General features: G+C 30.9%; 2 protein-coding genes across 2 annotated transcripts; both read right to left on the reverse strand.

The window, feature by feature from the left end:
• Positions 1–4,755: 4,755 nt before the first annotated feature.
• On the reverse strand, positions 4,756–10,110 carry LOC101247649 (acylsugar acyltransferase 3-like). The gene is made up of 2 exons (XM_069288540.1): positions 9,614–10,110; positions 4,756–5,530 (listed from the first exon to the last, which is right to left on the reverse strand). Exons 1-2 carry the CDS (start codon positions 10,108–10,110, stop codon positions 4,756–4,758), a joined length of 1,272 nt encoding a protein of 423 aa, XP_069144641.1.
• A 6,721-nt stretch (positions 10,111–16,831) lies between these two features.
• On the reverse strand, positions 16,832–18,106 carry LOC101247356 (acylsugar acyltransferase 3-like). Its single transcript, XM_004246166.5, has one exon. It carries the CDS (start codon positions 18,104–18,106, stop codon positions 16,832–16,834), a length of 1,275 nt encoding a protein of 424 aa, XP_004246214.1.
• Between the last annotated feature and the right edge of the window lie 9,529 nt (positions 18,107–27,635).

Raw genomic sequence — 27,635 nt, forward strand, 5'->3', positions numbered from 1 at the left:
TAATATGGGATAGAGTGTAACATTTATTTTCTTGTATCCAAGCATATCCATCAATTATTTTGGATCGGAGAAATTAGTATCGAGACACAGAGAATTTTCAGTTTTCTTATGCTCCCTCTGTCCAACAATATGTGTCTACTATTCTATCGACCTTGCACCATTCTTAAAAATCTATGGATTGAAGGTAATTTTACTATATCACCCTTTGAATAAATAAATACATTATATTGAAAAATATAATAAAGAGATAATTATAATTATCAAATTCAGACCGGCTCAATGTTGAGCTTCAATGGAGTAATCGACTCCATTATTGGGAGAATGAAGATGCAATTTGTAAAAAATGAAAGTTGTATTGAATTATCTATCACAAGTGGAGTATATATATGTACATGTAATATGAAGCTAAGTCTGTAAGTGCTCCTAAAAAGCTGATAATATTCTAATCGACTAAAAACTCATATGAGCTGACTACTATACAAATTATATAATTAACCAGTCTAAGCTATAACTACTTGAATACTTCAACACCCCCCTCAAGTTGGAAGGGAGGAATGTACTGCCAACTTGTTGAGAATGCATAGATGAGAAACTCCTGTGAGGGCTTTGGTGAGAATGACTGCTAGTTGATTCACAGTGGTAACATGATGCAAGACAATGAGACCTTCCTGCAGCTTGGTCCTTACAAAATGACAGTCAACCTCGATATGTTTAGTTCATTCATGGAAAACTGTATTTCTAGCAATGTGAATAGCAGATTGACTGTCACAGAAAACATCAATGAGAGAAGGAAATGGAAAATCAAGTTCATCAAACAGTCTGCTTAGCCATACTAATTTACCCACCACTTTTCTAAGTGATCTATACTCAACCTCTATTGACGACAAGGACACAGTTTCTTGCATTTTTTTATTTCCAACTCACGGGACTGTCTCCTAATCAATCAAACAGATGAGAGATCAATGGAATAATTGAATAATCGATTTTCAATCAGATATGAACTTGCAGAGGATTACTGCAAAAATCAATTAAGAAGAAGAAGAGAGAAGAAATGCAAGGATGAGACGACGAAATCGCGAAATTTAGCCGTGAGACTCTGATACCATATCAAATCCAGACCAGCTCAATGTTGAGCTTCATTGGAGTAATCGACTCCATTATTGGGAGAGTGAAAATGCAATTTGTAAAAAATGAAAACTGTATTGAATTATCTATCACAAGTGGAGTATATATATATACATTTAATATGAAGCTAAATCTGTAAGTGCTCCTAACAAGCTGATAATATTTTAACCGACTAACAACTCAGATGAGCTGACTACTATACAAATTACATAATTAATCAGTCTAAGCTATAACTACTTGAATACTTCAACAATAATCAATGATAAAAACAAATAAATAACTGATTGAATATAAAATTATCAATCAATTTTATAAAATTAACAAATATAATTAACAACTATTACTAAGCAGAAGGAATCAATGTACGACATTTCTCAAGAGAATATGATTAGGATAACTCATTTTCTCCGAAGTGGAAAAAAATTAATAATGTGAGTATGTGACAAAGTTTAGTAGAAAATTCTTGTGCATGTATTTATTCAGATAGAATATTATTTACAAATCAAAATTTGTTTCTATTACTTCAAAAGTTACATGCGTCCATCAACTAGTCGTCCATTCAAATTTACACCAAGACAAAGAAAATAAAACAAATAAAAGTAATATTCTCAGTTTTAATTTATGTGATTCATTTAAAATTTTAAAATATAAGTAAATTTATCTCTGATCATTATTTTTTAATATATTTTGAATTGTCAATTATTATAATTTATAATACTTTTTATATAATTTATAAATATATAACTTTCATTTTTAAAAAAGTAATTTTTCATGCATAAATTTTGAATCAAACTTAAATTGTTAATCTGCAAAAACAATGTGTGAGATAATTTGGTACATAAGGAGTAACTTCAATCCCACCACCAAAATCCAAATTTCAATGCCACGAAAATTGTTAAGCATATCTACTATCAAGATATTATTTACTTGATTGGTGATAAATTCGTTTCTAGGATTTCAACCCGTATAATTATATACGTCTATTTCCTTCTCACTTGCATTCGGATTATATTATCCGGTTATCCGAGTACATATTCTAGTAATTAGGATAGAAAAAATTGAAAAAATTTATTTTTGAACTATCGTAAATGGTATGTAGATATCCTCTGTCATAATTTTGGAATATTAGTGTTTCTATTGTTCAAAAACTAGGAAATATATACCCTTTATAGTAACGGAGATACACATGTCATAATCTTATCCACCGACCACATTAATTAAATATCAGATCGACGAATAAGATTGCGTCATGTGTCTCTATTTAGTCGAATGAAGAGTATATGCTCTAGTTTTTGGATGACAAGAGAATCAATATCCCAAAAGTATGATGGAGAATATCACATACCATTTATGATAGTTTACGAGTGTATTTGTCCTTTTATATCATTTTCTCCAATATAGAAAAATTAAAAATGTGATCAAAAAGTTTATGTGGAAAATTCCTGTGCATGCATTCATTCAGCTTGAATATTATTTACAAGAACTTAAATTTGTTTCCATTGCTTCGAAAGTTACATAAGTACATCAACTAGTTCTCCATCCAAACTTATACCAAGACAAAAGAAAATAAAATGAAAAAAAATAATAACTTCAATTTCCACCACCAAAAGGCAAATTTATCAGCCACAAAAATTATAACACGGTTCAACTATTAAGATATTAATCACTTAAATTATGTGTGAGATGAATTCATTTCTAAGATTTTAATTTTTAAAAAAACCCTCAATATTTGAGTTGAGTGTTTGTCAAAAAGCTCATATTGTAGGTAAAAATTAAATTAAAATATTTATTATATACGAGTAAAGACAAGTGAATTTAAGATAACTTGTTACAAGTGAAAATAAAATACTAAAAGAAATTCTATCTCCATGCTAGAGTTTATGTATAAGACAAAATCTCTTGAATAAACTACAGTAAAGCTAGTCTAATTAATTCTATTAACAGATTTCAGTGTTGATCAGTGACACTTTGATTAATTATCATTATATTTTGAGGCTTAATTAAAACGGGAAGTCTATTCTTAAAAGGTAGTATTTTTTGACTAATCATAATTTCATACACATCGAGAGCAATCTTACTAAAAATCGAAACGTTTACTTTATAGCATCATGGTCCATATATTTTTACTTGATCTGATAAGCTTTTACATAAAGAGATCATATAACATTTTTGAATAAATATATATATATATTATAAAAATGAAACTAAAAAGTCATATAGTTATGTGACATAAAGTCCTTATGTCATGAGTAAACAATTAACTTCATCATTTGTATATATTATTATATTATACTAGGCACAATATGTGTGATCTTTTTTGTCTCACTCTTTAAATTAAATGTTGATATGATTTTTAAATATTTTAATTGTTAATTATTATAATTTATAATATTTTTTGTTCCAGTTCATGTGACACAGATATATTAACGTTATAAATTAATTGATTTTTTTTATAAGCAATCACATTTTTTATATATATGTTTTTATACAAATGTTTTAAATTGTCAATTCTCATGATTTGTATTTAGTTATTTTTTAATAATATTTTAAATTATCAATCATCATCATCATCATATTTATAGGTTTTTTTATATAATATATGAAAAATTTAAAAGTAAAACTAATAAGTTAAAAATGAAAAAAAAAAGAAAGAGAAAATACGCATTACTATGTTGATTGTCACCTGTGTGATTAACACACTTATATGTAAGTAAGTAAGTAAATGTATATGTATAAACAAGTTGTAATAGACTTAGTCAAAACTTTGATATTTATGTATGTTATTTTTATTGTTAAATTAATTTTAATATCCCAAATAGTAACTAATAAACTACAAGATATTAGATACTTTTCCTTGATTTGAATTTCTCTTATTGAATATTTGATCTTATTATCTTAATAATTTTGATTTTTTAGTTTTACTTCGATTGATATCTTTTTGTTCATGCAATTTAATTATTTTTCTGCTTGAGTGATTTAAGTATTTTGTCTTTGCTCCACATTATTTTACACTTCAATAAAATAATGTGATAGATCTCTATTATTATTATTATCATATTTCATGTTTTTAATTCACCTCTTTTTTAGTAGTAAAAATATCTACAAAAATTTCGTCAATGTCTCATAAAAATATGCATGATATCATGTTCTTTAACTTCTATTATAAATACAATTTTTGTGTAAGAATATATTATAAGTAGAATCTATTGCCTAATTCTTTTATTTATTTATATTTTCATTTCTCTTGAAATGTTCCCTCCATTATTAAATTACATATTTTTAATTAAGTAATTTATTACTCACCATATTTTATATGTCAATTAAAATGTAGGTAACTTAATAATAAAATTTCTCTTATTTTATTAAACTTAAAATGGAATTTTATATTTAAACTAAATAAAATGAATATTTTCATTTTAAAGGTAGATAAGATGAAAATTTTATTATAAAGTTAAATTAGATGAAGTGAGGATATTATGTAAATGCACGTAGACATAGAGAATTGGAAAATTTATTTTTAGGAATGATGAACTAAAACTCGGAAAGAATTCTTAAAAATAAGAATATACGTTTAAATATATTCCAATCAAATGAAATAATAAGATGAAATGAAAAGGTTTTTTTATAAACTTAATTTATTGGAGTAGCAAACTGGAGGAGCTCTTTGTTGTTCTCAAATTGAGTCACGTATGTCTCTGGTACTGCAACAATTGCCTCAATCCCGTCTCCACTGGGACTATCCATTAAAATGAAGCAGAATCCAACCCCAATTGGGGGAATTGTTACCTTGTTTGGCTTTCCCCATCCAAAATCCAAATTATTCAATGGGAAATTGCACATGCTATGACTTCTATACGTTTCAAATTCATTAGAAATCGGTAAATTTTCAGAATGAAGTGCCACTAGCTTGTTCGCGTTCACGTGGTCCTCCTTCTTGAATTCATCTTTAGCTTTCCTTAGCTCACGAACCACTCCGGCTATTGTTATTTCATCCACACTAGTTGTTTCCACTTTGATAAAACTAACCATGTTCCCTATTGCCCGTGTGGCTAGTGGCGGATCCAATATTGGACGTAAATTCACAGCTAGGGTCAACATGGATGGTTTAAACGAGTTTGCTTGAGCTCGAGCTGCTGTTACAGCGCACTTGTAAATTAGTGCAGACAGCACATCAACTCGGCTAGGATTTTGCACCTCTGCTTCTGATGTCACTTGACTTTTCAGCATCTCAAGTTTCGAATTGGAGAATCGGTACCTTTTTTTAATATTTTCAATGGGAACATTAACTATGGTATTCGTGTAAATGTCAGTGGATGGAAGGTTTGTGCAAGGCGGAAAAATAGACGATCCAGTCATTGTTGGGGAAGGTATAATATTCGCCTCACGAGCTATGGAAGCCCAATCACTAACGAAGTTAGCCATTGTGCATCCATCAGCAATTTTGTGTGATATGTGTTGACACCCAATTTTGATCCGCGTCGGTGTAAATTAATTATCGAGCTTCGTAAATTTTTAAATTATTTAAATTAATTAGTTTTATAAACCTTGCAAAAATTAAAAAAAAATATATAAGAAAAGATATATATAAAATAAAAAGTATATATAATACATGGATTTTATGCTACTTATCATAACTTTAAATAATATATATACGTTGCATAATTATGTATATAGTTTGTATATTTTATGATTATTCAAGAACCCTCTAAGAAATACACCCAAGTATTTTATTAAACTAGTTTACTCTAAATTGTAATTTATACTTTAATCACTTTTTACGATTTTAATAATTATTTTACTAAAAAAAAAACTCGTTAATTAATCGATACAAATTCATCTTTATTTAAGATGTAGCCTTTTATTAGCTAAAATGGGCCAACTCTTAAAACTAACCCAATATTCAAGTCCGTTTCAATCTTACCTACAAATTAATACCCAGGCCCACTCCACCATCAGCCCACTCTTATTCCCAGCCCAACACGTTAATAATCCAACCCAACCCATCCTACCCGACCCATCACCCATTTGACCCGACCCATCGCCCTTTCCTTTAACCCGTTTTCCTCCTTCCCCTTTCCCCTCACGCGATCCCCCCTAAACAGAGAAACCCACGATAATTCCCAGCTCTTCCTCACGCGGAAACAGACGCGCGACTCCCCCCCCCCCCAACGAAAACCCACGCGTCCCTCTCTCCTCTTCTCTCTCCCAACGTCTCTCTGGCAGGTCGTACTTCTGTCCTTGCCATAGCGAGATGATGACACGTAGCCTGCAACGCCCAATCAATCTCCGCCTTCCACCTCCCCTTTTCCGCGATTCTTCAACTTTGGGAGAGAGATTTCGAATTTCAAAATTTGAAGTGGGCTTGAAATCCCGCCCTCGAATCGAAGCCCTAAACTCTCTTACTATATAAACCCCCACCTCTCTTCAAAATGGGGGGTTGGCAATTTGGTCGAAAAAAATTTCAGAGAAGAGGATTTTGAGTGTTAAAAAATTTGGAGGTTAGAGTTTGGGGAGTTAGAAAAGCTGGTCGGAAATTTGTTTGAGGTTGGAATTTTTGTCGAGAAAGTTTCTTGGCTGCGTTTGCTGAGAACTCCAAACAAGGTTCTGTTTTTTTTGGGAAATTTCGTGTCTAAGTCTAGGCTGGGATTTTTCAAAAAAAAAAAAAGGGAATTTTATCACAGAAAGTTGGATTTTTCTTTTGGAAAAGTTCCTTCGTTCTTCTGTTTACTTGTCGAGGGAACTTAAAAGAGAAGTTTGAGAGTAGAAAGTCTTTGCCAGGGACAAGACAGGCGCAGAGATAAACCAGGAGGACCAATAAGAGGTGGAGAGGCATATTCAGTTCTGTCGTTGGCTGCGATATTCTGTTTAGACGCCTTCGCTGTGGTTCGAGGGTGGTTTTAGTGGTGGAAGCTCGTTCGCGTGGTGGAGCAGCTCACACCTGCTCGTTCCTTTCCCTGTTCGCTGCGCTTAGAAAGGTAACGTTCTGCTTGTTTTAACGCAACTTACCATCAACATTCCTTCGTTTGTCCGTTTCTTATGCAAGCCAGTTTGTATGTGGATGTTTTAAGCATATTTGATGTGTTGTTGATCGCTCTAGCAATGATAAGTTCCTGTTATCAAAAACCTCCGTTAGTTCGGCCTACTTTTGATGTTATCGACTATTTTGTGTTGGTTTGTTTCGCCGAATCCGTTTGTTTCGTGTTTCGTTCTCTAACTCATACTGTTCCCTCGTTTCTCTTCTGTTTCAATTTTTTTTTTCTTCTCGTTGCTATAAGTGTTTTGAGTTGGATTGTTAGCATTTTGGCTGGTCGTTCGTTTTGTGCTGGATCGAATATGTTAAAATAGTCGAACTCTGAGTATATATGTCCTGTCGTTTCTTTTTACATCGTTGTGTTGATTTGCACGTATTCACGTTTTCGTTTGCTTCTTCACGCTTCGCTTTCCTCCTCTTGTATCTATGCTAAGTCGGCTGTTACTTGCACTTACTCGATAGCATTTGGTATGACGAGTACGTCTTTGGAGAGGTTTCATCGACGCAGTGGCACTGTCGAGTCAAACCTATGGTATTCGCAGTTGAACATGACCCTGCTGTTTGTTTCTTTTGGAGTCTTCACCTCTGTTTGTTTCTTTTGGAGTCTTCACCTGGAATACATACTTAAGAGTTCCAGCAATTGGCAGAATGCCATGTATTTTATGTTATATACATGCGTCATATAGTTGTGCAAAAGCTATAGTTATGTATCAAGTTATTCCTTTTTATTTGAAAAGAAATGTTTCCATTAAATAATGTTTGACGTATAATAAGTGAGCACAGCTAATTAGAGAGAGTAGCTATGGGATTTATGGATAACTTCTAATAAATTTATTAATGAATAGCTATTAAATAATTAAAATTCTCACAATTTGATGCTAATTCCTCACTAAATGGGATTAGCATGATATATCCACTATTTGTATTCTAGATGAAATATATATGGCTCATATTATGCAACATAATGGTACCACTGCAAGAAATGAGGTTTATTGTGATGACCTGCAATCTTCCGCTTACGGATTAACATTATTTTGGGAGTTTGAAGCAATAGTAACCCATCAAGTCTCCTTAATATATCTATTTGTTTATTTATGTGGTTTCAATGTCCTATTTTTCTTACTTATATTATTATTATTATTATCTCTTTTGGTATAATTAAACAAGATATGTATGAGTTTTAATTTATTTCTTGGTGTTGAGATTTTTGTTCACTCGCACAAAATTTGGGATTCCAAAGTGTTGAGGTTATCGTAAAAGTGTCTCCCTATCGACTCAATATTATTTTGTCTTCTCTTTTAAAAATGAATTTGTGGTTTCCTTTTTGTCGAATTTCCCATATCATGTTGTTGTTTATTTAAAGGAAATGAAGTGATAATGTTTGTCTCCCTATAGTAGATCTTGAATTCATGTTAGGTAGATTATAGTAGTATGATTTTACTTTTCCATGAGATTAAAGTATTCCCTGATTTATTCGAAGAAGGAGCGTTATATGTCAATAATGTTTTTTACCAAATGTGAGGTCAGCAGTATACAAGTGAGTTGTGTTGTTTGGCATGTCGTTGATTTCTCTCTCTATTTCATGAAAATATTGTACTGATGATGTCTTAGTGCCCTATATTCATTTATATATTCATCCGTTTATTTTTCGTCCTCTCTTATGAATTATCATGGGTTTACTTATGTATCTCATTTGTTTTGTGGCATGTAAATCCACTTGAGTTCACCATGAACTCTCCTCCTTTGCATCTCGAGTGAGTCGTAAAGACTAACATGTTCCTATCCTTGAAGTCAACCCATCAAGGCATTCATACGCCAATCCCAATTCCTTGAGGATTGAAGAAGTTTAAAGAAGACGAACTAGAAGACTTGCCTTATTTATTTGTGTATTTTTATTTGAAACGGGCATGAGCCCTTGTCCTTTTTATTTCTCTCGAGATTATTTTGTATGTTTAGATTAGAACAGGTACAAAAATGGGTCAAATACCCAAAGGCAGCTGGGTCCAAGATTCGGTCAAGGCGAACAGAACCCGAAGACTTGGACCCAAATCTCTCTCTCTCTCCTTATTACTTGCTTACGTGTATTTGTTTAAAGTATCGTTAGTGTTAGAACTAGAAAACTCCAAACTCCCTTTGAAGCGTCTTTCTATTTTATCAAGTTAAAACTAAATCTTAAAAACAATAAGTATTTCAAAACTCATCAGTTTGTCTAGATAAAAATCAATAACTTCAAAAATTGCAAAAGTTAAAACAATAAATAGTCAAATAAGTTAATCGCTGGAAAACCGTATTTAACGGAGTGTCTTAGGTGCCTTCAACACCTTCCTAAGATATTAATAGGAATCCCGAACCCTTAAAAGTTTTCAAACAATTTTCTGTTTAATTATTTGAAAACAAGTTTTCTTAATTTTCTCAAAATTAAGTGGCGACTCCCAAAAAGTCGAAAATAAAACAAACTCTCTTTTCGATAAATCATTTTTTCGATAAAACAATATGCTAGTACCTATAGCTAATCCCCCGCAATTAAAATGGCTTAATTGAACAACAAGTAAATCTTCGTCCCCTAAAAGTAAACTGTTATGTATACCTTTAGCAAAAGGTAGATATTCAGGGCCAGTGTCGGGAAGCTTAGCGATTTCAGACATTGGACAGTCGTATCTAACGTTCATAAATTTGGCTCCCCTGTCATTGCAATCGACAAAAGTGTTGTCTCTGAGTGTTCCAGCAAATGGATAGTAAGAGGATAAAACTTTGGATAGTGAATTTTCAAGTATGCTGGATACTTGTTCTGGTGTTTTGGAGGGGTTAGGATAAAAGGCTGCAATTGATTGGTAGAATGGAACCATGATTTGATCATTTATAGAAAGATTATAACGCCCAAGTGATAAAGGCGTAGCACGATGAGGCTTAATAATCTTTTCAGCAAAAGATACAAGCCTTGACGCTGCTGCCATTTTTCCTTTCAGTTTGATCTGATATACTATAGGATAGGTGTGTTTGTAAACTATGCTGACATTCACTAGGCAACCAGCAATATGTGTCCATGTGTTTACTTTGATAAATAGTATTAGGAAAATTGCACACTAATAAATTAAATTTCAATGTCATAATCACACTTTGATTTAATTGTACCCTGTAACACACTGTTTGCCAGTCACCTCTAGCTGAGGAAGCGATTTCCCTCTGACACAATGACTGTTAAAAAAAAAATTGCTGCCCTAGCAGCGATTTCGTCCAAGAACATTTTCTCTCTTTTTTTTTTTTTTGGTTTAATTTAGAAGTCTATTTTTTCCATTACATCGCTGCAGAGGCAGCGTTTTTCATGTCTATTATTAACTAGATAAGTGTAGCCCGTGACATGTTACATTTCAAGGAGCTTATGTATATGCTCCAAGTTCGTAGCTGCCAAAAAATTACTAAAGAACTCTAATGTGCAGGGAATGAATGGATACAATCTTTTACTTAATGGTAAAGCTAAGTGTCATTGTGAAATGTACGATGATGAAAAGTTAAGACTCCCCAAGTCAACACCAAAAGGAATGCCAACATACATTATGACTAAGATCTGGCAACGGATCCAAACGGAATAACCGGATCGGTACGAATCGATATCGAATTGGAGCGGGACGAGTTGATCGGTATTGGAATGAATCAGATCAGAATTATCGGAACAAGTACTTGGTTTCGTCCCATCCCACTATATATCAAAATGGAATTGGAACGAATAGAAACGGACCGAAATGGAACATGATGGGATAAACGGGACGACTTATCTAGCTATTTCAAAAAATGATAATTTTTTTTTTTAGTTATTTTGATTTTTTGAATTACAAAAATATGAATATCTTTTTCTAAGTTTAAATTAATAGTTTTTAAATTTATAATGTAATTTTTTACTCAAGTTTATTTTAAAAATTTATTTTTTAATTTTTTAATTTATTAAGCAAGTTAAATCTAATAAAGTTTTTCTTAAAAGAAAAAATGTTTTTGAACTTAAGATAAGTTTTCAAGATTTGAATCTTTTAATGTTTGTAAGTTTTTAACTTGTTAATATATTATAACTTATAATGTATATTTATAACTTGTAATCCGAAATAACTTAAATATGTATTTTTAATCAATGTTGTTTGTTTTCAATATCTGAATGTGGAATCATTTTTTATAGAATTTTTTTTAGTTATGAGATAAAAATGCATAGAAACTATGATTTATTATTTGAACTTATCAAATTAGTTTGAATGTTGTCAAGACTCTCCTATAGATCTGATTCATTCATACCTTATTATACCAATTAAGAGGTTTTTTAAAAAATAAAACAAGTGAACTTAATGAGCTAAATCTAAATTATTCAGATTCAGACCTAAAAATCTAACGTACTCAATAGGTTAAATCTGAATAATTAAGATTCAGACCTCCATTAAATTTAAACAAATGAGACCTACATGTCTATTTTCGAACTGAAAAAATTCTTCTTTTTTTTTCTTCTGATTTGTGTTTTCTGTTGTTTTGTATTTTTTTTAACCTTGTTTGTCTCAATCTTTTGAGTGTAAAGGAATAATTTTTTTTAATAAGTGGGGTTGAGAAGTTTTTCAGTTTAATTATTATTTTTTCTTTCTTTTTCAAATAAGAGATAAGTAATTCTTATCTATTATCATACAATCTCTTGGGTTGGGCTGGGTCGGATCGGTCTACATGGGCTACCCACAACCCTAAACTTAAAGTCATTGACTTAAAGTTTGATTTTCTACTTTTATATCTGATTGTCTCAAACACTTGGTTAATCTACAATGTAAAAGTGTTTGCTTTTGAACATAATGTAACTTATGAACACATGTATATAGTTCAATTGGTTTGTCACCTTGTTTCTAAGTGATTTTCAATTATTTTTGTGTGTCAAATCTTAACGGTTAAAACGATTAACGATCAATAATCGATAAACCATTAATTGATAAGTCAATATCTAATGATTCTATAATAGTTTAGCATCTGTAAAAATCAATAATCAATAAGTCAAATCGATAAACTTCAAAATTGAATTGAACCAAACGATACATAGCCATATGTGTCTGCTTGTTTAAACAAGTCAAAGTGTCAACTTATACCCACTTAAAGTTGTTGGAGAGATCAAATCAAAGAGTACATTTATTCTTTTTTTTAGTTAGTCATAAAAAATATCACGTTTCTATGTTCTCAAACGTAACTTTAACATTTAAATTTAGCATAATACATATATTAGATCCTAAATTTGGCTTCAAATTTTAATTTTGACCTCTAACTTTCATAATGCACAAACAGACACTTTAACTATACAACTTTTAAATAAATAAACACATGAGTCCTACATGACACAATACACGTAGGACAATAAATGACATATAGAATGACATATAGGACGTGTGTCTATTTGTTCAACTTTATACAAGTTTAAGTGTCTATTTGTGCAAATCCAAAATTGAAAGCATAAATGTGATTTGAGTCCAAGTTAAAGAGCACATTTTTGTATTATGCCATTTAATTTTTATCTTTAAACTTTCATATTTATTTTTAAAAATTTGATTCAAATTTTATATTTATTTTTAAAAGTTATTTAATACTCCCTATGTACCTATTTAGTTGTCCACTTTAGAAATGACACAAATATTAATATAGCAATAATAAACATGGTGAAGTAATAATTTTACTCTTATTAATTATAGTTCAATAAATGATGAATTAAAACTTGAAAATTTTTCAAGAAGGTTAAATGAGGGTATAATAAGATTTTTTTTTTTTGTCTTTTCTTGATTTGTCAAAATGAAGAAGTAAATAGGGACAACTAAAAGAGGAAATATGAATAAATAAATAGGAACGGAGGGAGTATATACTTATAGTTAAAATTTGATAACTTAAAATCGCAACTTTCGAAATATTCATCACTGATTACGTAACTTTGAGCCAACAATAATAAATTAAGCGATCCACATTATGTAGGCACTTTGAAATCAATTAACATGGGGACGATTGAGATGATCAAATATTGTATTCAAAGTCAACTTTTTCGATTTCATTGCAATTCAAATTAAGAACTCATTACAGCTCATCCACATGGAAGACATAAAATAAAACAAGATTGCCAATTTATATATTTATATTATTTATTTAGAAAAAATTCTTTTGGTCAAAAAATTTGATCAGAAATTTATTTAAAAAATACGATTAAAATGATACTTTTCCTATATTAATTTATTTTTTAAAAATATTTTTATCCTTTTAAGTTTTAACTTTGACATCTTTTAATAATAAAATGAAGAAAATATCAATTTATTTTACAAGAAGAAGATTTTATAAACTTTTTAAATTTTTGACCAAATTCTCTCATCAAAAATATTTGTGTATTCGTGTTGCCTTAAATAATGGTGGTGTTGCTTTTTAAGTAAGTAATTAATAAATATTATTTTTTACTACGGAAGTAAGAATTAACTTTCCATTTTAAAAATGAAATATGGTGAAATGCATACTTAATTTTGTTGAGGGAGAGATTACTGAAAAATAGTTTAATTATTTTTGCATTGCTTGAATTTTAGTTATATATGTATGAACTTTAGATAGAAATAGCTTAAATATTCTGCTTGAAGTTAGATTTGTCAAAACTAACTTCAAATACCATATATCTAAAATTATTTGAAATGAGTAACAATGTGAAAAATATATTACAAAAACAAATATAAACAAAATAGCAGCATCCAAATCGAATATATGTTTAGTAATTTTGAAATAAATTTATTCATTAAATGTTTTGTAATATACAAAATACATGAATATAATTTGTAAATTCATTTTTGTTTTAAGTTATACGTTATGAATTTTTTTGGAAGAGGCTTTTAATTTTACGTTGCAAGATTTTTGAAAGATAAGTTTTTTAAAAAAAAATTATGAACCTATAATAAATACAATATAATTAAAGGTTTTTCTTGCAAAACTTTTGTCCTATAAAATGAGTTTGATCTTTTGGTTGAAAAGATAAGCACTCAAAAATTACTTTCGCTTGAAAACTATCATTGAGACATTAATCAAAAGGTGAAATCACCAATTCAAGATAGAAGAGCATCATCCTTGTTACTTATAGTTGAATAATATTTATACTTCTAATTGTTCGTGGGAGAAACTCCAACTATCTTCAAGAAACGTATAAACGTGCCTCTAAGCCAAGCAAGTTTTTATTTTGAATTGCGTATATTTTTATTATTCTTGTTCAGTTGTCCTAACAATTTGAAGATAGTTGTCTTTATGACATCCACATCTATAACAAACAGTGTTTCATCTTTGCCTAATCCTAATTTTGAAATATTTGATGGCAAAGACATTTCTAGATGGCGTGAAAAGATGAAATTCTTTTTAGGACGATTAAAATTGAGATATGTTCTTGACAAACCTTGTCTTGATGCTACTGGTTCTGAGGTAACAACGGACGAGGCTACTCTAATAAAACAACAAATTGTCAAATGCAAGATGGTGATTACTTATGCAATAAATGTTATGATCTATATCATGAACCACTCTCACATGGTGTGGTGTAATACACTTGCCGTCACATCAGCGCTACGTCAGCGCCATGTCAGAAATTATAATTTTTTCTAATTTTTTTGTTTTTCTTTTCTTTATTACTTATGTTTCTTTTGTTAACAATATTTTACACAATTGATCTCTAATTAGTTATTTTCTCTAGCACAAAATCTCACCCACTCCATCTCTTTTCTCACGAAAAAAATCATATCAGACTACCTTATTCATTATTGATTCTTTGTTCTTCACCACCGGCATATCACCTTCAATTTTTCTTCTTCTTCGTCATCCACCACTAATATCACCATCACCATTTCCAGTATATTTTTTTCTTCTTCGTCATCTTCAATTTCCACTTCTTTCTTTTTTTAAAATCGTTACCTAATGCCATCACACTCATAAAGTTGTTATCTTCACCAAATTCAAAATTAATTAATCTTCTTCATCACCTTCAATTTCCTCTTCCTTTTTTTTGTACTCATTACCTAGAACCACCATACCCATAAAGTTGCAATTACAATCAAACTCAAAAATCCAAAAATAGAAAAGATAGAAACAATCAACCAAAATCACCTAAAGACAACTTAAGAATTTATTTATTTAGGTTCCAAAATTCTTTTTAGATTCTTCCTCTCGTAAAAACTATCACAAAATACAATTAATCACTAGCAAATCTATTAGAATTAACCTAATTGCTAATTAAAAAGAAAAACTGTGTTTTGAGATTATGATGTATAAAGAATGAAGAAGAAGAGATGTGAAAAAGAAAAATAGGTGTGAAGAAGAGGAAGTTTGAAGAAGAGGTTGGGGATAAGGGCGGGGGTGGGGGGGTTAAGAACTGAGTCTAATTATTATTTTTATTTCTATTTCTACATGAAGCGTTTAGTTTTTACATTTTTTTGGTTTCTTTGCCACGTTAGTTTCAAGGGGTAAAAAAATCACGTTTGAATAGTAAAGGTGTGTAATAGGTCATTATGATAGTTTAAGTGTGTAAGTGATTTTCGATACAAGTTCTAAGTGAAATTTATGTTTTTTCCTTAATTAATTAAGGTTAGATAAATAAAGACATAATACATAAATATGTTTTTTAACTTGACCTCAAATCACATTTATGTCTTCCAACTTTAGATATGCACAGGTAGACATTTAAACTTGTATAAAGTTGAACGAATAGATACACATGTCGTACATGACATTTTTTTGTCTTACGTAGTGTCCTACATGTGTTGTGTCATGTAGGACTCATGTGCTACTTGTTCAAGTTTATACAAGTTTAAGTGTATATTTGTGCATACCAAAGTTGAAGGACATAAATATGAAATGAAACCAAGTTAAATGACACATTATTGTATAGCCATAAATAAACTATAAATTAAACACATGACCTACATGTATTGGGTTATTTATGTATTCTTTAATTAATTAAAGTATAGTTTACATAAATCTCATAGTGTTAAAGAGTTAATTGTATTATTTTCCTACTGTTTTATAAATTCCAAATATCTCTTAAAATTAATGAATTTCGAATACAAATTAATAGACTTCCTAATACATCACTAGACTTCCAGATACATCAGTAGACATCCAGATACATATGTGAAAGACATATCAGAGAGGGGAGACATGTATCAGACAATGTATAGGACATCTGGGTACATCAATAGACATCCATATAAGTGAGAGATGTATCAAAGAGGAGAGAGATGTATCCGAAAGGGCGATAGAGATGTATTAGTGAGAAAGAGTGATATATCCAAGAGGGAATTTCCAAATTTTTTAAAATGATAGTAAATTTTAGAGATTTATGATAAAAAAAAAAGATGTCCTTTTAGATAATTTTTCCTTAATTTTGTTAATGAGGGATATGTTTCAAGACATTTTATTTTGTATGATGTTTTAATGATTTTTCTTTATCTTGTATTTTGTATGAATATGTAAATTTACCGTTTCTATTAGTTCAATCAACTAACTGTTAATTGAACGCGTTATTGATATATTATAACCTCACTTGCTAGTTCAATTAAAGATTTATTAGTAATTGGAGAAGCAATTTATTATTCTCAAATTGATAATGCAATTATTGGTACTCGACTAACTACTAATCGAACGCTTTATTGATAAGCATAGAAAAAACTAGAGATTCGTAACTGGAGAAGCAAAGTGGAGAAGCTCTTTGCTATTCTCAAATTGAGTCGCATCTTTTTCTGGTAATGCAATAATTACCTCAATTCCATCTCCACTTAGATTATCCATAAACATGCAGGTGTTTGCAACTCCAAATACAGGAATTGCTACCCTGTTTGGTTTTCCCCATCCAAAATCCAAATTATTCAATGGGTAATTGCAAACACTGCTACTTCTGTACAAGTCAATCGAATGTATCCACTCACTCCATAGCGAAACTAGCTTCTCCTTCTTCACACCCCCTTCCTGCTTCAATTCGTCTTTACCTTTCCTAATCTCGCGAACCACTCTCCCGATTGTCATTTCATCCTCACTCGTTGTTTCCACTTTGATAAAACTAATAATATTCCCTACTGTCCGTGTTTCTAGCGGTGGATTCAGTATCGGACGTAAATTCACCGGCAGTGACAACGAGGATGGTCTAAACGAGCTCGAGTTTGCTGTTACAGCACACTTGTAAATTAGTGCGGACAGCACTTCAATTCGAGTTGGATTTTGCACCCCTGTTTCTGATTCCACTTGGGTTTTCAGCATCTCAAGTTTCGCGTTGGAAAACAAGTACCTTTTTTTACAAACGGGTAGATTGTAAAACTCATAATCAACGTTAGTATCCGTGTGAATGCGCATTTCAGTGAATGGCGGAAAAATGGACGATCCAATCAATTGAGGGGAAGGTATATTCGCGTTGTCATCACGAGCTACGGAAGCCCAATCACTAATGAAATTGGCGAGCGTGCATCCATCAGCAATTTTATGGGATAGCCTAGCACTTATACCTAATCCTCCGCAATTAAAATGGCTTAATTGAACAACTAGTAAACTTTGTTCCTCTGGAGTTGAACTCCAAGGCGTACCTTTAGCAAAAGGTAGATATTCAGGGCCAGTATCCGGAAGATTGACTATTTCAGACATTGGACAATCGTATCGAACCTGTATAGATTTAGCTCCCCTGTCATTGCAATCGACAAAAGTAGCGTTATCTGATCCGAGTGTTCCAGCAAATGGATAGTAAGAGGATAAAACTTTGGATAGTGAATCTTCAAGTATGTTGGATACTTGTTCTGGTGTTTTAGAGGGGTTAGGATAAAAGGCTACAATTGGCATGTAGACTGGAACCATGATTTCATCCATTAGACAAAGATTGTAACGCTTAACTGAAAAAGGGGTAGGAGAATGAGGCTTAATAATCTTTTCAGCCATAGATACAAAACTTGATGCTGTCATCTTTCCTTTGAGTTTGGTGTAGATGGGAACCTATGGTAAAATTCAATACTTATTATAGTAGGCGGGGACAACGACCCGTATTATGTCATATAGAATACATGTGTTTATATAAAATTTAAATATCTACATGTATATATTCAATTTAGAGAGCATAGATGCTAACTTATTTAATAGTGTATTTTGAAGGTATATATTTATCCACGTGGACACGTTACTATTTATAATGATACAATATCTATGATATACACGTGGGCACAATATATTTTTCAAGTATACTATTAAATAGTATAAAGATAAAAAAATCCTTTCAAAAATTCGGTATTGTTACAATAATTTCAATCAAAATACGAAATTCGAATATATTTTAAACTTTTTTTCCTAATTTTGAGATTTCTCAAATCATTTTCATGGCTGAAAATAACTCACAACCACAAGAAAAAAGGAAGAAAATTTGCAGACAAGAAGATGAAGTTTACAATTAAACAATTGTTATTTTGGGAAAATTTGTTAAAATTGGTGCACTAGGAAATCTGTAAATATGTTAAGACTTCTTAATTGATACTCCATTCATTTCATTGGACGTAACATTTTTGAGATTTTGAGATTCAAATAAATTGATTTTCTATTGTAAATTTTTTTATGTGAATTTAGAGAGTATAGATGCTACCTTAATTTTAAAAAATTCTTGAGTTGAAATTTAAATTGTAGTTATAAAAATCTAAATAACAATATATTCAAATTGTGGGATCAATAAGGATAAAAAAGGAATTGTTCCTTTAAATATTTACCGTATAAGGATATGTGACTTCTTTTTGAGATTGACCAAAAGAAAATGGTGTCACATAGAATGAAACGAAGGGGGTACTATATAAAATCAATATGAATCCTGGTAATTAGGATAAAAATTAGTATGATTTATGTAGTTTGCTCTTAAAATTATTGAATTTAAGTGGTCAAATTTAGTGGTTAAAGTTCAAACCGTTTTCAAGTCCATTTGAGCTCATATTAACTTGGATAGGTGAGGACCTAACCCTATTTCTGTTTCAACCATTTATCACATATCTAAATTTCATAGTGTAAAGAGTAAATTAAATTATATCCTTTTTTTTTTAATTACAATAATCCCTTAAAATTTGTATTTTCAAATACATAAGTTACCATTCGGATACATTAGTTCACCATCTGGATACATTAATTCTAACACAAGAAGAATATTTTTGTTGCACTAAAAAGGAATAAAATCTAAAAATTAATTAAATCCCATAAATTACGCTTACATTTCTTCTTATTCTCAATCATATGAAAATCCTAATAGAATGAAGAAATTCAATGTTTCAAATTGTCCCCCGTTCAACGAAGAAACATTTCAGATTTAATTTTTAAAAAATTATCAAAATTTTGGGTTAGCGAAGTGAGTTATGAAGGATACAAAAGTGATAAAATTTTTGTTGGACAAATGATATCCTTTTGAATCTTCGAGATCATCGAATATACTTTCAATTTTGATTCAAGATTGTCAAAAAAAATTGAGATTTAAGATTCTTTCTTCTCCAAATACATCGAAGATCTTTTCAATTTTGATTCAAAATTGCTGAAAATTTTGAGATTTAAAATTTTTCTCCTACTTTATTGAAGTTCTTTGAGAAAATACATCATGAATATCTTGTTACTTAGCATTTTACTATTCATGTTTCTTGTTTAAATTGAAAAGTAATGTATTTATACTAGATATATTAACAAAGTAATTGTTATCCATAAGATATTAGATTTGAGATCGATACATACAGTGTGGTAGTTGAATTGATATATTTAATATAAATTTGAATTTATGTATCATATCTAAAAAAATAAAGGGAGCTTTCACATATAGCCACTTAAAAATAGCCTAATTACTCTTCATAACTATAGTTTGATAATTATAATTTGTAGTTAGATGTTATATGGTGGAGAGAGTCGAGTGAGACTACGAGAGAAGAAGAGAGGTGAGAGAGAGAAAAGAGTGGGAGAAAGGTGAATTGTATATGTATATTGGTTAGATAATTGAATATCACAAATGTATTTGCATATATGGCAAGTGAGTTTGGGAGGGGGAGGAGAGAGACGAGCGAGGTTGGGAGAGGAAGGATAGTTAAAGTGTCTATTATGCACTATGAATGTTGGAGATCACAGTTAAAATTTGAATCCAAGTTTAAAGTCCAATATATGTATTATGTCATTAAATAATGATAACAATATTTAATTGTAAATTTAATGAAATCATAAACTCAAAATAATCATAACAATATTATGGCTTTGCTTACCCTTTTGGGATTTGCTTTACTCATTTTGTTATTAAAACGATTACACACATCTAATTCAAAATTAATAGAATATGGATTTCAATTCTTTTTTATTGTCGGATATATATATTTCAATTTTTTAACCTTCGGATACACGTATCAAAAAGTTGAAATCTGTTAGAGGTCTTTATTAATATTTAATTACTCTTTTAATTAAGGCTTAAGTTATCGCTAGCCCCTTAAAGTTATTCGCATAATTCACTTAAACAGTTCAACTAGGACTTGTACCTATTAAACACATATACTTTCTCAAATTTGAACCATCTGAACATTTTTTGTCTACATGGTACATTGTTTGTGATTCACCCCAAGTAGGCGCGTGAAAGGTCTTTAGCTAGACATTTTTTGGGAAAAAATATTTCATTTCTTCTTCCTTCCCTCTTTGTCGATTACTTCCTCCACCACACAAGTTCAATTGGTTCAAATTTGAAGGGGTAGAGGTGTTAAATAGATACAAGTCTTTGTTAAGATGTCTAAGTGAATTATGTGAACAACTTTAAAGGGACGTTGATGACTTAAGCCTTTAATTAAGGATATCATTCACACACATTTAATTCAAAAAAAAATAAACATATGTATCTCAATTTTTTAACAAATACATGTATGTGGAGCGAGTCATGATACATGTATCCAAAGACTAAATATGGTATAAGAAGTAATGTTCTAAATCAACATGAATTCTAGCAATTAGGACCTAAACTTGTATAAGTTGTTTTTTTTTTTAATTTTCGTCGATAATATAATTTGACATTGTTATTAATTTTCACTATAAGAAATACACAAAATTAAAATGATAAGATGAAAATTTTAATTTAAAAAATACAACACATAATATGATAATTTAATACAAGATAACTATACAATATATAACATAATAATTTAAATACAAGATAAATACAACACATAACATAATAATTAATTTGCGATGAAACAAGAATCATGCCGAAAAAATGAGTTTTGCAATCACGTTTTGCAATTTTTCTAGGACCGTCACGTTTTTTGGAGAAAGAAAGTGATACATGATATAATGACTACATGCATTATATTTCACAACATGATAATTGAGGATCAACGTGATCTTAGTACACCAACTCAAGTTGTTGTAGCGGCTCCAACTCGAACGATGGAAATGGTGGTAGATGAAAATCTCCGATTTAAATAACTCTAGTTAGACATAAAAAAATTAAGAACAAAGATGCTCATTTTGAATGCCGTAATGCATTAATAGAACATTTGTAGGAACAACTTAATAATTTCAGAAATTGAATATTTATATAATGGTTATGTTATTATATTTCACTTTTATTTGTGTAATGGTTATGTAATTGTATTTCACTTTTATTTGAATCCGTTTATTAATTTATATATTTTATATAAAAAAATTTACAATTTATTTTATTTAAAATTTAAAATAAAATATAATTTTATATTAAATAAAAACTACACAATAAAATTTTGAATCAAATAAAAAATAATAAAATAATTATTGAAAAAAAAGAAATAAAAAATTTATTAGTGTGGAATAAGAAAATAAGATAGAATAGAAATAATAATATAATATTAAAAGATAAAAAAATATTTTTTTAGAAAGTAAAATATAAAATTAATTACTTAAAAAATTAAAAAAAATTCCAAAAATTTAAAGAGTAAAATAGTGTCGAATTAAAGATGTCTAACCAAAAGTCATATGAGTTCAACAAATTTATTGTCCGACAATAATTGGATAAGCAAAACCACGTGAAGCTTTGACGTGGATAATACTCAACCGTTAAAAAAATTGATTAGAATTTGATTTGAATTTTAAAATTTCATAATATATTTTTATTTTAAATAAATAATTTTTTATTTTTTACTAAAAATTATTAAAACTAAAAAAAACAAAAATATTTAAAAATATAAAACAACATAATAATATATCATTTTAACCAGTTTTCTAGCCACAAACATTTTTCACGTGTTATTTTCTCTCGTGACTGGCGGCCGCCTGCCTAACGTTGTTTAACAAATTTATTTTTTGACAATAACAGGGCTTCATGTGCAATTATTTGTCAAAACTGAACTTCAATTATAATATAAATTAAGTATATGAAAAAAAATTTATCCGTACAGTTATTTATAATAAATTAATATAATTTCTAATAATTTGTGATTTAATGCAATAAAATAAATAATAAATTTTAACATATAATATGCATATATTAATTTATTATAAACATTCAATGTGAATAAAAATAAATATATACAATATAAAATTGCGAACATCTAAATCAAATGTACTTTTAGTCATACTCTTCCCTTAGTTATGGTTGAGAATAAGTATGAGATGATAAATAGTATGGTTATGTGATAGAGAGGGTCTACGCGATTGAATTAGTTTGAACTTTTTTAATATTCATTCCCGAGTCGATAATTGCCAGAGGATGGAACCCAGTAATGGCACATCAGCTTACCGATTCAAATTATTTGTGTTAAATTTTTAAATTTCTAAATATTGGATTTTTTGTTTTGAATTTGTTTGCTAAAGTGTTTATCCAAATATATAATTAAATTGTTCTCTAAATATTTCTTTAGTCTAACAAAAATATAACTATCTAAGATGTTTCTTAAGAAAAATAACACAAAATATGAGATGAATAATGACACTAAAATATTCAATAAAAAAAATAATAATGAATCATATGAAAAATAATGCAAACTACTAAGTCATATTGAAAATGATCATAATTTAAAAAGAACTAAATGATGCTAAAATAAGTCTTATAAATATTAAGTTAATCAAAAAAAAAATTAGATTACGTATTTAAATATCTAAATTAATATAAAATTAAAAAATAAATATTTAACATTATTGTCATCCTTAGTATTGAATTAATTTACCTCGTTAGTATTAATATTAATTTGCTTTTGAATTGAATTTCATTAGAATTATTACTATCAATGGATAACTTTTTAATTAAACCATTTAAAAATCTAAATCTCAAAACTCGAAAAAAGATATATCAAAAAAATTATAGAAAATATATAACTAACATTTAAAAATTACATTAAAATAAATAGTTTTATGTCTAAATAAATTTTAAAAATTATATATATAGAGTGTGTTTGGTATGAAGGAAAACATTTTTTGTAAAATATTTTTCAATTTTTTCATGTTTGGTTGAAAGTTTTGGAAATTATTTTTCAAATCAACTTATTTTTCTCGAAATTAAAAAAAATGACTTCCCTTCAAAAATTAAGAAAAACATTTTCTAAAATTCTTCTCTAATTTAAAATTACATTTTTTTCAAAAGACGTCAATTTTAAAAAAATATTTTCAATTTGATCCCTGACCTCCTCCCACCCACCTGCCACCGGCCAGCCCTCCCGCCCCCCCCCCCCCCAAAGATGCCTGACAAACCCATAAACTATGTAAAGTATCAACCATAAGCTGAACTCGACCACACATACGAGAATGGGTCCACCTGATAACAACATACAAGAATGGGTCCACCTGATAACACCATACGAGAATGGGTCCACCTGATAACAACATATGAGAATGGGTCCACCTAATAAAAAATAATATTATAATTATGATATGATGTCAGTACCCTAAATAGAATTAATAGCTTACTGTAGCACTCTACCCGAGCCCTCGTAAGCTCAGCAGGTAATCACATGATAATAAATGTAATGCAATTATATTTAATAAAAAAAAAGGCAATTGTAGCCAAAAATTGATTTGAGTTTTAGTTAATTAATAATTAGAAACATAATAAATGATTAACTAAATCAAAAATAGAAAAACCAAATCAATTTCAGTTCTAATTGGATTACACTTTTTTAAAATAAAAATATAAAAATCTAAATCAAACCGAGAAATTAAATGCACACCATGCAAGCACCGTCCGATACGGCGAACACACCGATCCTAGCCTCAAAAAACGCGATATGCATGTGGTGTAGGCGAACGATCCGATAGAATGTTTGTCTAAAATAGACATATGTCCACATTCTAGGTAATTAATATGGAAGGTCGTGGTGATCCCACGACTTAACATTCAGTTTATCTGGGGGTTGTTTGAACAATTATTTACTACCAACAACCATAAGCACATAATAATATGCGTAATACTAACAATTATTTACTCCAAATTCACAAAACAAGCTTGTATCTCATTCGCACTTCCCCATGTATCTCACTGTTAGACCCGCAATCTACTTGATCTAACTACGTGCAGACATGCCAAGGACTTGGGCATTGGTCTTGGCATGAATGATGGCAAAACAGTGCAACACAAGTTCAAAGTGCTTGGGTGTTGGCAAGGCAGCTTGAACGTGCATGGTTTACGTGCGGGCTAAGGGCGTTGGCAAGACAGCATGTTGACTTGATGAAGCAAAGCTGTGAAGACTTGGCAAGGTCAAAGACAAAGGCAGTTCACCCGAAATTGCTGAAATAAAACTAAGTGTGGAAGACAGCTAAAATATTCTAAGTGTTGGAAGCTAGCAGGATTATTCTAAGTGTTGGAATGAAGCCTGAAATATTCTAAGTGTTAGAATATTAGTATTTCGTGTAGATAAGAATGTAATTTGAATTAGATTCTATCTGTTGGAAATATAGCTGTTGGAAAGTTAGTTTTGAACCCTGGGCTGACATGTGTCGGACAGGTGTCATGTGTAACCGCCGCATGTAACCGCTTGTAACTGCCATTGTGCAGAATTTTGATTTAAGGTGGAAATTCGTCTAAGGCATGGGACAGAAACTTTTCTAGCCTTAGACTGATTTGTGAAGCCTTCCCTTTGTATTAATTATTGATTAATAAAGGTTGGGACTTAGTCTTGTAAACGCTGCCTGTTTATTGTTTGACATTGCTGTTTAAGTATTTCTATACTTAGTCAATTCTGTGGATGTAAGTAGGCTGAAGTATTACAGACGCTGTAAGACTGCCTAGAGTGGTGTGCGAGAAAAATAAATCGACCCTCTTTCAATTGGTATCAGAGCAAGGTTAAACAATGGTGAAAAACGCAGAACTATGGGAGTTGGCACGAAAAATTGAATCCTTCATCGGGTTTACTGAAGACGTTCTGGCAGACCCTACGTTTGTGGATTTATTCACACAAATCATTGAGTTGAGAGTGGACGCTGAGAAAGTTCAGGGAGAAATTGGTGGATATCGACAAAATGTTGATAATCACATCACTGAAATCTTGGACTTTCGTGCTACAACTACACAGAAACTAGAGGGACTGCAGAAGGAAAATGAGAACCTTCGTGCAGAACTCGTCGTTTTGTGTCGGGCTGTGGCTACGTTGAGTTCGACTCGTGTTGAATCATCTAAGGTTAAGATTCCAGACCCTAAAGCCTTCAGTGGCGCAAGGAGTGCTAAAGAACTTGAAAACTTCATATGGGACATGGAACAGTACTTTACCGCTGCAAGGGTGCCGGACGCCGATAAGTTAAACATTACCACAATGTACTTGTCGGGTGATGCGAAACTTTGGTGGAGGACTCGTAATGCAGATGACGTAAGTGCTGGTCGTCCTAGAATTGATACATGGGATAAGCTTATAAAAGAAATGCGCGATCAATTTCTTCCTAGCAATGCATCTTGGCTTGCAAGGGATAAATTGAAAAGGTTAAGGCAGACGGGTTCAGTGAGGGAATATATAAAAGAATTTACCTCTGTGATGTTAGACATACAAAATATGTCTGATGAGGATAAACTTCACAATTTCATTTCGGGCATGCAAGGCTGGGCTCAAAACGAACTACGAAGGCAGAATGTTAAAGATCTGCCTGGGGCAATTGCTGCTGCTGATTCGTTGGTAGATTTTCGGACGACTCGTCCTTCGACAGATGTCCCTTCTACTTCGAAAAATAAGAAAAAGAATGAAAAGAAAGGGGAATGGAGAAAGGATAGTCGTAAAGAGAATGCAAACGATAAAGGAAAGGCACAAATGAAGGATGGGAAAGACAGACCCAAGAGTAAAGATGGAAACTCTAAAGGCTGTTGGACTTGTGGTGGTCCTCATTTGGCCAAATCTTGTCCAAACCGGGAAAAAGTGAATGCTTTGCTTGCTGGTAATGTGAATCAAAGGGAGGAGGATGAAGAAATTGTGGCTGCAATGGCAAACCCATTGGGATTATCCTTCAATCACATTATGGGGATCAATAATGTTGGAGAGATCTCTAGCACTTCGAATCCTCATGCTTCCTTAATTCATATAGAAATGAAAGTGAAGGAACAATGTGTGATGGCAATGGTTGATACAGGGGCCACACACACGTTTGTAGATGTGAAGATTGCTACAAAATTGGGGCTGAAGTTGTCTAAAAGCCCTTCCTACGTAAAGACAGTCAATGCTAAGGCACAAGCCATTGTGGGCATGGCTTATAGTGTGTCTATGTCGACTGGAAATTGGGTGGGAAAACATAATTTGATGGTGATGCCGCTTGGAGACTTTGAAATTATACTTGGGATTGATTTCCTAAGAAAATACCAGTTTGTTCCGTTTCCTCACTTAGATGGAGTGATGGTAATGAGTGGAAGTGATGCTGGTTTTCTGAAGGGTGTTCATCCGTTTGGAAACATTAATAAAGTTGCGAAGAAGAAAGACAAGGAAATGTTGTTGTCTGCTATGTCGATTGACAAAGGGCTAAAGAAGGGTGATGAAACTATACTTGCTGCCTTGGTCGAAATTAAACCTGATGTGAAGATGGAAGTGCCTGATTGTGTTGCTGAATTACTTAAACAGTATGCTGATGTTATGCCACCTGAATTACCAAAGAAATTACCACCAAGGAGGGATATTGATCACAAGATTGAGTTGCTGCCTGGTACGGTTGCCCCTGCACAGGCTCCTTATCGTATGGCTCCTAAAGAATTGGTTGAACTACGCAAACAATTGAATGAATTGCTAGATGCTGGATTGATTCAGCCGTCTAAGGCTCCATATGGCGCCCCTGTTCTATTTCAAAAGAAACAGGATGGAACAATGAGAATGTGTGTAGACTACCGGGCGCTGAATAAGGCAACTATAAAGAACAAATATCCGGTTCCATTGGTGCAAGATTTAATGGACAGGTTAAGCAAGGCATGCTGGTTCACAAAACTTGATTTGAGGGCAGGCTATTGGCAAGTTAGGATAGCAGAGGGTGATGAACCAAAAACAACATGTGTAACTAGATATGGTTCCTATGAATTCCTTGT

The sequence above is a fragment of the Solanum lycopersicum genome, chromosome 8 (assembly GCF_036512215.1).
Source record: "Solanum lycopersicum chromosome 8, SLM_r2.1".
NCBI lineage: Eukaryota > Viridiplantae > Streptophyta > Magnoliopsida > Solanales > Solanaceae > Solanum > Solanum lycopersicum.